Genomic DNA, 14279 nt, shown 5'->3' on the forward strand with positions numbered 1-14279 from the left:
TTTTCCTTTGAATTGAAGAGGTTTTAAATTTGATGGATTGATACACCTGGTTGAAGGACAACGTGAGTTACAGTGAGGTTCTTACAAAGGCTTCATATTTGCACTTTGTACCACCGTTTAAGTTATGCTTTCTTTTTTCTTTCTCCACTGAGACTGTAAGTCTCTTGAGAGCTGGGATTCATTCATTGCCCTTTGTGTATCTCTAGCACCTAGGACAATGCTCCACCATAAAAAGATAATAATGTATAGTTTTATCATTTTAAGCAGTAAGCATTCTTTGTGTCGCCCTCACTTTTGAAAACATAATGAACACTTTTGAGAACAAATATGTAAAAATAAATGTACAGTCTATGGTCATAGTTTCAGGAAATATCAAGAAATATCAAAATGACATAGTGCTTTGAATAAGTGACTGCAGTTAGAGAAAGAAGAGTGAGAACTAGAAATAGTAATGGGAATTTAAAAATAACATTCCAACTTTCTCCACACTTCTCATTCTTTCTACTTCCTACAGAGATAAAATATAATACATATAATAATTATTATAGGTTACTTTTAAAACTTGATCTTCAACTGAACCAGTGGAAGAACAGGCTGAATTAGAGGACTAATAATCTCAGGATAGTCATTTGTTCATAAAACCCCAAACACCAAGAAATCATTGCATATCCTGAAGCAGATACTGTACTAAGTAGTCCCTGGGACCTGAAATGATTGGCATTTGAATTGCTTACTTTTGAAAAATATTTATAACCGCCAGAAAATGGGTAGAACGCTTTTCGTCTATTCCCTAACTACCACTGTCAACAATCTCATTTTTTGACATTCTTTTTAACTCTATGGGACAAAAAAATTAGAGCAAAAGGAATTATTTGACTTTTCCTCTCTCTACTAAAAACATTTAGAAGCTGTTTGATTAATTTGAACAATGCAGGCAGTCAAATTGGATAATTCCGGTCTGAAAGGTTCTCTATCCTCACTTATTCATTGAACTGGTATTTACTGAGCACCTACTAGGCACCAGATATTGTGCTATGTTCTGGAAATAAAAGAAGTTGCCTCTTAAAAGACTGTAGTTAAGTGAGGCAATTACGGCTAAGTAAGGAGCATATTCAATAATCAAAATAATAATCACACAATTACCAAACTCATGTTACTTTTTAGGCTGCATTAATAGAAGCTAATGCAAGTCTAGTACATAAGAGTCATGGATTCAATTGTGTAATAAATAATATAGAACCATGTGACTTAATGCTCCAGGGGTATCTTAAACTGTTACAGAGAATTGAAGCAAACTTCTTATCCTGTCATCTAATATCTTCACAGTGACGTGAACCCAGCTCTCTTCATGGAACCTAAAAGGCAACTTACAAAACATTTTCTGGAAGCTTCTATGAAAACTGGCATTATACTAGGTCTTTCAGTCTTTAAAAAATGAATTGGACAGACTTGGGGTGATGAACACACAATACAATATACAGATGATGTTTATAGAATTGTATCCCTGAAACCGATATAATTTTATTAACCAATGTCACCCCAATAAATTCAACAAAAAATAAAATAAAATAATAAATAAATAAACAAAACAAGGGTGGAAAATAAATAAATAAATGAAGTAATTTTTCAAAATAAAAAAATGATTGGACATGTAAAATTCAATCTTTCATCATCTTAATTCAATCCTAATAACATTTTATAAAACATATTACTTGTTTGATATTTTCCATTAATTAGTCTACTTAGCACAAGTAACAGGCTGAACACATTCCAAAACAATTAGGGATGAGCATATGCACGTTACACTAAGTCTTTCCTTGCCCATGCTGTTAGCTAACCAACACACATAACAAAAGAAAAATATTAGCCATCAGCAGCAAATGTAAGGCTTGCCGGCTCCTAACACTCCCAGGTGTAAAGGCCAAGAGGAATACTAAGTGCAGAACTGGGACGGCAAGAAGACTTATCTGTACTGGTTTTTATTTCCCCTTATTTCTAGATGAACTTCTTTTTGGGAAAACAAAGTGAAAAAACTAATGTGGTTAATACTGTGAAATAAATACTTACCTAAAGCTGTTTAGTACGAAATATTAGGGATAGGAGTATTTTTTACAACAATGTGTAAGTATCATACATTGTCCTTATACCACTTAAACATATAGCTAATTCTCTCACGTTTTCCTATATATTTATACATTTTCATAACAAAATGTTTGAAAAATATTGAGTCTATACCAGAGTTTCTCAGTACTATTGACATTTGTTATTGGGGGGCTGTCTTGTGCATCATAGGGTATGTAGCAGCATCCTTGGCCTCTACACACACATTGGATGCCGGTAGGCAGTGGCACCCCTCTGTTGTCTCAACCAAAAATGTCTCCAAACACTGCCAAATGATGGGATAAGGGAGACAATTCCCAGTTAAATACCACTGGCCTATATGCAGGAGTTATATTCAGGTATAATTTTTACATAAAATATACGTTTTATTTGTTTACTTTTGCTTTTCATTAAAATTTAGATAACTTATTTTTTTGAACAGAGACCCAAAGTAATTTTAATGCAAATAACAAAAAGAGTTAGTTGGTCTCCACCCCTCAATGAAAGAATTACAGTGCTTTATAAAAATGTCCTAAAATGCGCAAAATACAGTTCCCTCAAATACAGTTGTTACCGGTAATATAATGGATTCTAATGTTTGCTTCTTGGATGTCTCAGCTAATTTTCTTTGGTGTTGTTCTTGGATAACTGATAATAAGCATTGAGTGAGGGCTGATTCTGCCTACAGGTAAGAAGATTAGATATTTTATCCCTCACACATCACCTTTTCCCACCTCCCCAGTGAATGTCACACCTCGAGGGGGAAGGCAGCTCTCATGTTGCAGAGAACCTTGGCATCACAGATGGATGTGGGCCTTGAATGTTACACAGTTGTGGCAACCAGCCAGGAAAATCCATGGGATCATTTCAGATCCTCAGGAATCCCTGAAGTTTTAGGGAAGGAAATTCATGCATTGCTTGGGGATTAGGCTTCTCAGGTTTCTGGTTCTGAGGGTAGTTTGTTTCTATTGTGGCCACCAAGAAACCATAAAAAAACCACCTGGGGAGAAAGCTCAGGCAGTTTAGAGCCACCTTCCTCCAGAGACTCCTAGAGCATCCTGCACACTCCGGGATGTGGCCCTCACTCCCCACCCACCGCATGCCTAATGAGTTATCCATCAAGGCAGGACGTGGCATAGATAAATTATTTTTAAATCGTCACTTTTAAAAATAAAACAATGCCTAAAACTCCTATGTTATATGTGAATTATTTTTCAATTTAAAAAATAATAAAACCAAATTAAAGCATTTCAAATTAAACAAAGCTTGTTTTTGTTTCTTTCTTTTACCTTTAAACGTATTTCTCAGTGGTTGATAAGCCTCAGACTCATATTCTGAGATGGAAACAGTGGTTGCTGAGAAAAACATGGCATTGTTTTCCTTGGTGGATTCCATGAAGTCTACAGTATTTTCAAACAGGTTTACAACAGAGACTTTTGTATCTTCCAACGGACTTGTGGAAGTAAAGGAAATATGATCAGTGAAGGCAGCTGGTGTCCCATCCCCACGGGCTATAAGCAGGGCTGTCTCCGTGCGTGTTTCCCCTTCGGGCAGCCCCAGGCCCATCTGTGCAGCCTCTGTCAAAGGTCCGTCCCCCTCCATACCTTCCACACCATTATCGCTTACTTGGGCTGTCGGAGACGTTTCCATTCTCATCTGAGTCTCTGTATTGTCTCCAGGCTTTAGGGTCTTTATCTGGTTTACATGCTCTAATTTGGTGTCATCCCACTCATCGCTTAGGACAGATGCATCTGGAACAGCTGTGCTGACACTCACAGTGACTTCTGGGGCTCCCAGCAGGCTGTCAGTTCCTGGCTCAACACTCAGGGTATACTCGGAGGTTGCAAGCCCGTGCTTGGTGGCAGTAGGCTGGGTATTATCAGCTGTCATCTGTGAAGGCTTCTCCCTATCAGACATGAGGCCTCCAGGCTCGGTGCCTGCTATGGGCTCAGCACCGGGAAAAGAGGTTGTCCTATGATCTGTGTCTGCTTCCAATGTCTCAGTCCTTGGATTGGTGGCTAGTATTTTCTTAGTATTCACATAGGATGAAGGTGAGTGTCCCAGACTAATGCCTCCCTGACTTTCAGTTGTAAACAACTGATTACCCACATACTTCAGAAAACCTTGTGTGGCTTCTGTGAGCCCTTCTACAATGGGCTGAGTGTTGGTGCTACTGAAGTGTTCCTCCTTCTCAATACTCTGAGCAGCAGTTGTCGTGATAGGGTTGGATGCAATGGCCTTGGAAAGCAGGCTTTCAGATGTTCTCTCCAGCTGGCTGGAACCAAACACTTCCTCCCCTGCTGGGACCCCTGGCTCAGTAACAGTGTCAACACCAGGGCCGTGAGGCTGCAGGAGCCCCGCTCCTCTAGAATGGGTTTCTTCGTTAATAGGGGATGCATTATTTAATGCCATTGCTGATGGTTCCAATAACACTATCATCGGCTCTTTGGAGACCACTGGTTGGGGAGTGTCCTTTGAAGCAATGGAGTTATTTTCTAGGTCATCCACATTTATCCTCTCAGACTGCCCTCTTTTTTCATGACCATGTGCCATCTCCCTTCTTTCCATTTTGGGGAAGGCCAAACATTGTGTGGCACCGTTGAGAAGTAGAAGGCTACAGAAAGCCAGACAAATGTGCAATACTATTGGTCTTCTCATAATGGAAGAGAAATGTGCACATAAAATGGCAGAGTTGACAACTGCAGTAATTGAGTCCTGCAGAAAAACAAAGCATATCAAACTGTCATTTAAATATATTTTGTAAATAAGCCCCTTTGAATTAAACCATAAGTAAAATAATCTCCTTGACTTCAAGCTCAGAGATGGTTCGTAAGAGAGAACTGTTCTATTTCTTTGTACCTTTGAGACATGGATAACCCAGTTCATTTTTCCCTGCTGAATTCTGCAGCTGATTTAACTTGATGCTTTCTAGACAAAGGTACACACAGTTCAACTACTCAGGTCACTGTTTCCTAAATACCTACTTGAAATAAACTACCCTTGAACTCATATTTGCAATGTTCTCCCCAAATTCCTCTATTAATCACGTAGTCAAATAGCTGCAGAAATGTCCAAGATACAGGAAGTAAATCTTACATTTACTTACATTACATTCAAAGAACCTTTTAAGTATATTTTAAAATGTATTAAACGTCATCGCAAAAATAGTGAATACCAGTTACATTCGAGAGTTTTTAAAAAACATAAATGATTTAAAATGCTTAAATTATTTCTTTTCTCTACAACAACTATAAAATTATAAGCAAAACCTTCAAGTTTAAAGTGTAACGGTTAGATGCCCGGCCGGGCGTGGCTCAGCCGTTAAGCGTCGACCTAGGATCCAGGCGATCAGGGTTCGATTCCCGGTTAGGGCACATGCCCGGGTTGCGGGCTGCAGCCAATCAATGACTCTCTCATCATTGATGTTTCTAGCTCTCTCTCTCCCTCTCCTTTCCTCTCTCTGAAATCAATAAAGATATATTTTTTAAAAATAAATAAATTAAAAAAATAAAGTGTAACGGTTAGAAAAGGTAAAAGTTAAAGCAAGTGTATTTATTAAAAGAAATAAACATTTTAAGAGAAACAAAACACATTTTAAATTAATAATCTTAACTGAATACACATTATTGTAATATTAAGATTTATTATATATATTTTTAAAAACTACTCACACTCTCATCACAACTAAAACTATATCAGAACTGATCATTTTCCCCAAAACTTAAGAGTTTCAGTTCTTTTTATCTCTTTGGCTGAATAGGGCCCTTTCTTTTCCCATCGTCAGAACTTTCTCAGATGCTACAGGTTTTCTAGAAAATTAAACCTAGGAATAAAAATTCTAAAATAAAAATCTTATCTTTATAGAAGTTATACCTTTTCTTTCCTTTGTGTCTAATCATTAATCTATTGGTTTAAGCACTTGATGTGCACACATAAACTAGAAAATGTCACATTTTCAGAGGGCCTTTTCCCCTTTAGGTGTTCAAAGTTTTCTTGCTGTTATCCCCTCTAGTCTTACAGATCCTTTTGAGACAGAGAAAAGGTCAAGTCCTTAGTCCCCGATGGCTGCTGAGAAAAAGAAGGCTGAATTTTTCTACATGGGGAAAGAGGAGCCCATGGACTCCGAGCTGAGGCATCTTGCAGAGCTCCCAGCACCACATGAATGAATGACCTTGGAAGCATATCCTCCAGCCCCAGTCAGGCCTTCATATGACTACAGCCCCAGCTGACATCTCGACCACAACTTCTTAAGAGACCTTGGGCCAGAACCATCCAGTTAAGCTATTCCCGAAGTCCTACTGCACAGAAATGGGATGAAATAATAAACATTTATTGCCACCAAGCTTGAAGGTAATCTGTTACACAAAAAGCTTGAATCTGCAGTACTTTGGGAGAATACAGAAATGGGCTAATGTCATGAGGTGCCCTGGTGCCAAGTGCAGAAAACCAAAGTGCATGTCAGGGACCATAAATTTGGCAGCAGAAGAATATCAAAGCCAAAGGTGACTAGGAGAAATATAAGCCACTGCCCACCCCCCTGACAAGAATCCTCAGAGACAGTAAGAGAGATGTAAAATTTCCCCACGTGTAGGATGAAGGTTTGAACCAATTTTATTTAAATATTAAATTACATACAGGTAGCTAGCATGGTTTTAAACAGAGAGAATATGGGAAAGATATTTGATGAAGAAGGAATGGCATGGGCCAAGGCATGTCAACATTCTGGATATTAGTTATCACTTTAGATGAGCCCTGTTCATAGCCAGGTAAAATATTTGGTAACAGTACTTGGCCTGCCGCCTCTATTTTCCTTCCTTAAAACAAAAATATATGAGGGCTGTAAAGCATGAGTGCTCAGTTGATGACCTTACACCTTCAGATTTCAGTGCAGAAAAAGTTGAACTATGAAGCCCTATATAATGGAAGATATGTAAAAGCTACAGAACTCTGGTTCATTTCTGATCTGTTCAGAGAGCCGCACTTTCCTAAACAAATATTTTTCCCATTCCGTAAAATCTTACTAAACATCACAGAAGATGGAGGGTGTGGCCTAATAGTTTTGCTTACAAGATCCCACGCTTCTGGATAAACACATGCAAACACACACACACACACACAAAAAAAAAACAGGCCATCACGGTGGCAGTAAAGTTTAGAGAGTCATGGACTGGCATCAGAAAAATGATTCCTAAATCCTAGCTATACTGTTGTTAAAACTTACTATGTGACACTGGCCGAACAGCTTCATTTTCTCTTTTGACAAAATGAGGGCTTAAAATAATCTCTGAAACCCCTTCTGCCTCCATGATTCCATTTTCATATTTTATCTATATGACATAAAATAAAAATACAATATTTTCATATTTCTCCATCAAGCAGGCAAGGCACCCAAATGACTAAACGAATGCTCCACTTTATTTAATATGTTCTGGAGTCATGTGGACCAAGAGGAGAATTTTATGATCAAATCAGATGGGAGGGAGCAAGCAATAAAGATTTAATATAACCTCAATTGCCTTTCCAAAACAGAGCTTTCCTTCAGGGTTTATTTTCACCTAGATCTTGAGCTTTAGAATATTTGTGTGAAAGGAATTCTGCCATTGCTTTAAAAAACTTCCCTTCTGTAATTAAGTGTCGGCCACCTGCTTCCTAAATCCAATTACAGCAGAAAGAGTGGGGGTGAACTGCTAGCCTAGTCTATGCCTGTGTGTACTGTGGCCATATGCTCCTTCTCTCCACTGTTCAAAATGACGTCTGAACTTTAAAAGAAGCAGAAAAGAAAAGACTGCCTGTAGAAACGGCAGCAGGGGACATGTCTGCAGCTCAGATAAATTGGTAGATGACCTTCAAGTTCCAGGTCTTTCTCCATCTTTCAAAGCACAGTACAGGTTCACGTAACCACTCCCATGAGCTCAGTGTCCCCCTCACTGGGAGTTGCGTGACATTAGAGAATAAATAGGAAAAGACTGTCCATTGCCAATTCAATGACAATATTTCTAAACCTATATAACCATCTGCAAGCACATTTTGAAGGCCTTTTCCTTTGTCCTCAACGTTGTATCCTCTCCCTGGCAAGTGCCTGGCACAGAGGAAACGCTCAGTGGAGATCGGCTGACAAACAGGTGAATGTCTATAGCTGCTTTGCTGGGGGAGGAAGAGGAAGGGGAGACTTCATTGCTTATTAGATAGTCTGTGTCTCAATTATCTTAAATAAACTCAATTGTAATAGTGTTTAATAAACAAAAGGAGATTTCTCTAACTTTTACTTCACACTATGATGTTGGATGCTGTTTTCCCTCCACTATATCCATCAGGGCAAATTAATTCAGATAAATAAACTCTAACTAAATTGCTAACTGACAGTGGATATTAGCATCTAATAGCTTAAAAAGCATCCCTTCCAGAGCAAATCAGTAGCACTTTGTCTATCACTGGCTCTCAAGGTATCCTAATGGCCCTGCAGTCCTCTGAACAACGGACTGCATTTCTGCCCTCCGCGGGCAGATAAGCTGTCCTGTCAAGCATTATCTCTGACAATCTTAAATAGACACAGTCCAGAATCTGTTTCTTTGTCAAGTCTAGGCATATTCAAGTTACAAAGACAAATGAAAGACCACATAAGAAAAAAAAAAAAAGCCTTAGCCCTCTTGTTAGACTTCATAATCAGTTTTTTTAAACACTGCCACTATTTTTCCAATTAAAATCTACTCTTGTATTGTTCAGTGTGTTATTACCCAAACACACACACAGAAGGGGACCAGCATGTTAAAACATTCTCAGCAGTGACAAAGCTACTTTTTTCAAAGTAAATTGGGTTGCAGGTATAACATGTAAGGAACATGAGCATTACCCTAAGAGCCCTCAAGGCTCAGGAGGGCCGTGGAGCTGGCCACTAGAAGTCACGTGGATGCCACCTGAAACACACCATCTTTTCATCTGCACTTCGGCGTCATCTTGAACTCTCCTCTCCTTTATGTTTTACATGCACAACTCCTGCAGGTCCTTCCTCATAGTATCTCTTGGAATTGTCCCTTCTTGTCACCTCACTGAACTGTTATTATTTTAATTGCCTCTGAGTTGATGATCTTTTCAGACTCTCTCCAATCCATTTTATACAATCCAGATAGTTTATTCCTTTTTTTTTTTAAATCCTCACCCAAGGATATTTTTTCCCATTTATTAGTTTATTTATTTATTTTAGAGAGAGCAAAAGGGAGAAAGACAGGCATTGATGTGAGAGAAACACACAGATTAGTTGCCTCCTGCACCCACCCCAACCGGGGCTGGGGACCGAACCTGCAACCCAGGTACATGCACTTGACCAGGAATCGAACCTGAGACCCTTTGTTGAGCAGGCTGACGCTCTAACCACTTAGCCACACCGGCCAGGGCAGATGGTTTATTTGTAAGAATAATAATGACAACAACCAGCCCTGGCCGGTGTGGTTCAGTTGGGTGAGTGTCCTCCTGTGCACCCAACAGTTGCCGGTTGGATTCCTGGTCAGGGCACATACCCGGGTTGGGTGTTTGAGCCAATCAGCGTTCCTCTCTCCCATTGATGTTTCTATCTCTCTCTCCCTCTCCTTTCCTCTCACTCTAAATTCAATAAAAAACATACAAAAGATGACAATAATCAATAAATGACAACCACTTGGGGATGCTATGTGCCAAGTATTGTAAGTGCCTTATGTAAATTATCTTATTTAATCTTAATGCGATAAGGTACTACCATTATCCCCATTTCTTTGTTAGACGAAAAAACTACAGGCTGAGCGTGGAGAATGAACTTGCCTACGTGATCGTGTCTGTTTTTGACCTTGTAAATTGTCAGACTTCAAGTTCCCTGCCTTTGCCACTACAACTCTCTGCCTTCCCAAAACACATAACGTTCCCAAACATACAATTGCCAAACTCCCTATCTATAATGCAACCCCACAGCACTAGTGCCCAGTACAGACACCATGGCCAGCTGGGGATATTACCCTTTTCTGTGCCATGACTCATTTCAGGTTCCTAAGTTTTGCTCATGACACTGCACTAGTCAGAGCTCCCTACCCCAGGTATCCACACCCTGGCCTCCCCAGGTCACATCCTGTTTACTAACTACTGTCACAAAATTGCCTCACCCAGTCTTCCCACCCTTCTCCCAGCTTCTCTAAAGCACAAATAATCATGTCTGTAAGTCTGGTCACCTCAAATAAGGTTATGTTCCTTGCATGTAAACACTGATCTTTTAGCTTCCTCTGTTTGCTATATAATTGCTAATAATGGTAGGCACATAGAGGAGGTGTTCAATAAATATTTGCTGTCATCAAGTGACTATAAATAACCATTTAAGAAAGTGAGAAAGAATGTGCAGAGTCTCCATTTTATATTGTAAGATTTTCAATGACATTTCGTGGTCTATCCATGTCTAACTGTACGTTATATTCATGACGTAGCCAATTTTGGCCACTTAGTCAATGTGTCATTTTAATAATAATAATAATAATTTCTATATTCTCATTTCTTCTATATTTTAGATTTTCAGCATTTATTTCATTTTAAAAACTAGATAAACAACAGTAACAAGTGACAAGTCTCAGAGCTTCAGGTCGACTTGCTTCCCAGTTACCATCTCACCCTTAAAAATCCAAACAGTGAATCTGTGATTGATGAGGGAAAAGGAAATTCTTTCCCTTCTTTGTTTGTGTCTTTATAATCTTTCCTTTTTGTGTGTTTCCTGATCTCAATGACGATTTATCATTGTCTCACCTTTTCTTGTTGTAATCCTGAAGGCCCTCACTGCCAATGCTATTTCATTCATCTAGAGCTGAGCTTATCAAGACCCTGCCCCTATTAACCCAACGGTGGCCCATGAAATCAAGGTACCCCGTTCTGATCCACTGTGCTATTGACAACTGTCCGTGGCCTGATACATTGACTTCAAGACCATCTGGCCCCAGTCATTTTTCTCTATAAATTAAGTCACTGGAATGACAGATGATCCTTTCAGCAGCATGTTCGACCACAGAGGAAGGAGGGAGACTAGAGTAATCGCAAAAAAGAGCATGATCCCCAGGAGGAAAGCAGCATCGGCTATGTTCAGCACACTGAGCCCGCAGCTTTACTCTCTGCAGTTCAGCACTGGAGAAAATGAAGGTGTCTGTGCTTATCACCCTTCCACACATCACTCTATCCCTAGTAAAAGAAGCAAGATTTGAAGATTTTAAAACTGGCCTGAAGTTCCAGCTCCACCTTGGGCAAAATCACTGAAACTCAGTTTCCTTGTTGCAAAATGGAGACAAGAACGTTTATTCTGCTTTCTTCAAAAGGTGGAAGGGAAACCAAAAAAGTGATAATAGACATGAAAATGGTTTGAAGAAAAAGTTTCAAGTATCATACAATTTAAGACACATTAGTGTGGTTCTGACATGCATCCCCCTCAAACTACAGAAATGGGAGCAATTTGAAGCATCCGTAACACCCTTTTTTCCCCCTGGCTATTTCCATGGAGCCTCCACTTTCAGCTGCTCACGCAGACAGAGTGGCTGGGGAATCACCTGATGTTTGCAGAATCCTGCCCTAATCAATCTCGATCGACAAGCTCCTGTCCATCCATCACACAGTTATTCTTGATGACCCAATCTGACACTCCATTTCTGTTCTTTGTGCTTCACAAAACCTCATTTGCTTGACAAGGTCTCTAAGTATTAGCTGCCTGAAAGGAGAAGGTAATCAAATCCCCAGGTAGACATATCAAGGAATAAACACATTTAACATTTCAGACACTTGTCTTAAAATCACCAACTAAACACAACCGGCAAAGACAGGATCGACGACACATCTCAATCAGGGAATGAATTTTCATTTTATAGAGATTAAACCCAGGTTCCCTTGGAACAGCCAGCTTCCCTATTGTGACAATAAACAAAATTCAGTGAACAAGGACACAGTTCCATACACAACTCTTCAGGCAAACGTCTGCTGAACAAACGGTGAAGTACACCTTTAGTCCAAGAGCGGAAACCGGTAAGCCCCGCTTCCTCCTTTCGGCGCTATGCTTATATTCAAACCATACCTGTAGCACCCAATTATGATCCTGAAAAGTTTAGCGTGAAACCCCAGAACATAATGATACGAAGCTTCCTGTGAAAACAAAGCCAAGTCCACATCCCCCTAATTAGCTCTGTTGCTGCAGTTACATCAGACTCCCTCAGTCCTGGGAGTTTTGTAAACCAACGGGATCCATATGGAGCCTGCTGCAGAAGTGTTTGGTTCACTCCTAGGGCAAATATAACAACACTACCTTATTCATAAAAGTAAGTCTGCCCTGAAACCTCCACTGTGCGTAAAAGTAAGCAGCAACGTTCCTGGGAAACCTCACCCCGGCTTTGAGTTGCCCGTCCGTGGGTCTGCGGCTCTTGGCTTAAATGAGACTCCTTGGAGCCCAACAGCATCACTTGTGAGCAGGGAAATGCACAAAAAGGAGAGGGAGGCGGGCACATTATGGCCTCGCATTTTGCTCCCTACAGAAGAAATCCTTCAGAGCTCTATGGATGGCTTTGCGAACCACTCCCTCTCCCCCTTAAGTTTCCAACTAGAACTTCCGAAGAATGAAGGCAGACACTTCAAAGCAGTGTCTCCTCTCCTCCACAGCAGCTCTGCCCTGACACGAGCTGCCAAGATCCTGGCAGACCCTTGGGATCAGCTTGGGAAGGCAGGTTTCTCATCTTCACGAGCTCCAACTCTTAAGAGTGCGCGGCTGCTTCCCTACCAGCCGGGGCTCTACATGTTCAGAATCTACACGGGTCAGGTTCTGTCAGGGTCCAGGGCGCACACGCGAGACCTGTGGGCGCCTCCGGGCAGCACCTCCCCGTCACCATTCTGGAGTCTCCAGCAGAGCCTGCGCTCAGCGGATAACCCGCAGGCCCTCCTTCCAGTTAGGTGACCTCTCGCAGGAGCATCCTCCTGCCGCGTCCCGGGGGACGAGCCAGGGTCTGAGCGAGGAGGTCCAGGGACATCTCTGCGCTAAGCACCCAACTGTTTGTTCTCTGCAAAGTAACAGAACACATTTCGGTGGCCACGGCAGCCCTCATTCGCTCCTCGGCTGCGGGGCTCTGTTTGGCATCGGGGACACTGCGATCGACGCTTTGGAAGGAGCAAACCGCAGCCTTCGGGAACTTCTCCGATCACCGCTGTGAGGCCGGGAGGGCAGAGCGAGAAGAAAGAAAGAAAACCCAAACAAAAGCAGCTAGCCCCGCAAGCGCCGCCGGCACAAAGGCCCGCTCGCTGGTGTGGAGCCGGGAGGCTGGGCTGGAGCGGGGAGAGGGGGAGCCCTCCGAGGCCTGAGCGCCGCGCCCCGCGCGCCCGCGGCTGCCCCCGTTCACCCCGCGCCGGGCGCCGCGTTCCGGCCGGGCGCAGGGTGCACGCCCGGCGCGCCCCGGCCGCCGCGCTCCCCGGACGGCACGGCTCTCTCGGGGCGACCCCGCGCCGCCCGGGCTCCCGCTCCGGGTCCGCCCCGGCCCGGGCGCTGCAGCCGCAGGAGCGGGCCGTGCTTACCTGGGCGCCTTCAGCGGAGCAGCGCGCGGAGAGCGGCGGCGCGGGCGCTCGGCATCCCCGCCGCGGCCCCTGCAGCTGGGCGGCCGCTCCACCGTCTGGAGGCCGGGGGAGGGCGCTCCGCTTCGTTGCTTATTCATAAGGCCGAGGCTACGGCTGGGGATTGGACGGACGACGTGCCCGCCCCGGCTCCGCGGCCACTGACACCGAGGCGGGCGCCCCGCGCCCCGCGCCCCACCGCGGGTCCAGCGCGCGGGGGACGGGACGGAGGCGCGGGGGCGGGCCCTGCGCGGCGCGGGCGCCTGAGACCCTTGGGGAGCCCCCTGCCCTGCCGCCCCTGTTTGAAGCCTGGGCGTCTGCGACACCTTTCCCTCAGTGTCTACGGGGAAGAAACCAGGCTCCGTTTTCCCGGGAAGAGTCCGAATTTCTGTGGCCCTTGGTTAGGGCAAGGGGCGCCAAGTGGGAGGCTGCGGGGTGTTCCTCGTGGAAATTGTACCCCGTAGCGGTGCCCCTAAATAAGACGCTGTAAAATAGCCCTACACAAAGTGTTCCCTTCTCCATCACTCCGAGGTGAAAATAAGTGCTCATGAGAAGTAGGGTTTATTGAGCCCTTTGCTCCTGCCAGGCTCAAGGCCAGGTGC

General features: G+C 43.0%; 1 protein-coding gene across 2 annotated transcripts in view; it reads right to left on the minus strand.

The window, feature by feature from the left end:
* The window catches only part of ARMH4 (armadillo like helical domain containing 4), a 92661-nt gene extending 78784 nt beyond the window's left edge, over positions 1-13877 (minus strand). The window contains exons 1-2 of one of the 2 annotated variants that reach the window (XM_081156278.1): positions 13642-13877; positions 3390-4815 (exon numbers count right to left, since the gene is read on the minus strand). In XM_081156278.1, the coding sequence (XP_081012404.1) occupies positions 3390-4758 (1369 nt within the window). In that variant the 5' untranslated portion in view covers positions 4759-4815; positions 13642-13877. The remainder of the gene's footprint in view (positions 1-3389; positions 4816-13641) is intronic. The other variant, XM_081156277.1, reaches the window with a different exon arrangement.
* Between the last annotated feature and the right edge of the window lie 402 nt (positions 13878-14279).

The sequence above is a fragment of the Miniopterus schreibersii genome, assembly GCF_964146895.1.
Source record: "Miniopterus schreibersii genome assembly, chromosome: 1".
Classification (NCBI taxonomy): domain Eukaryota; kingdom Metazoa; phylum Chordata; class Mammalia; order Chiroptera; family Miniopteridae; genus Miniopterus; species Miniopterus schreibersii.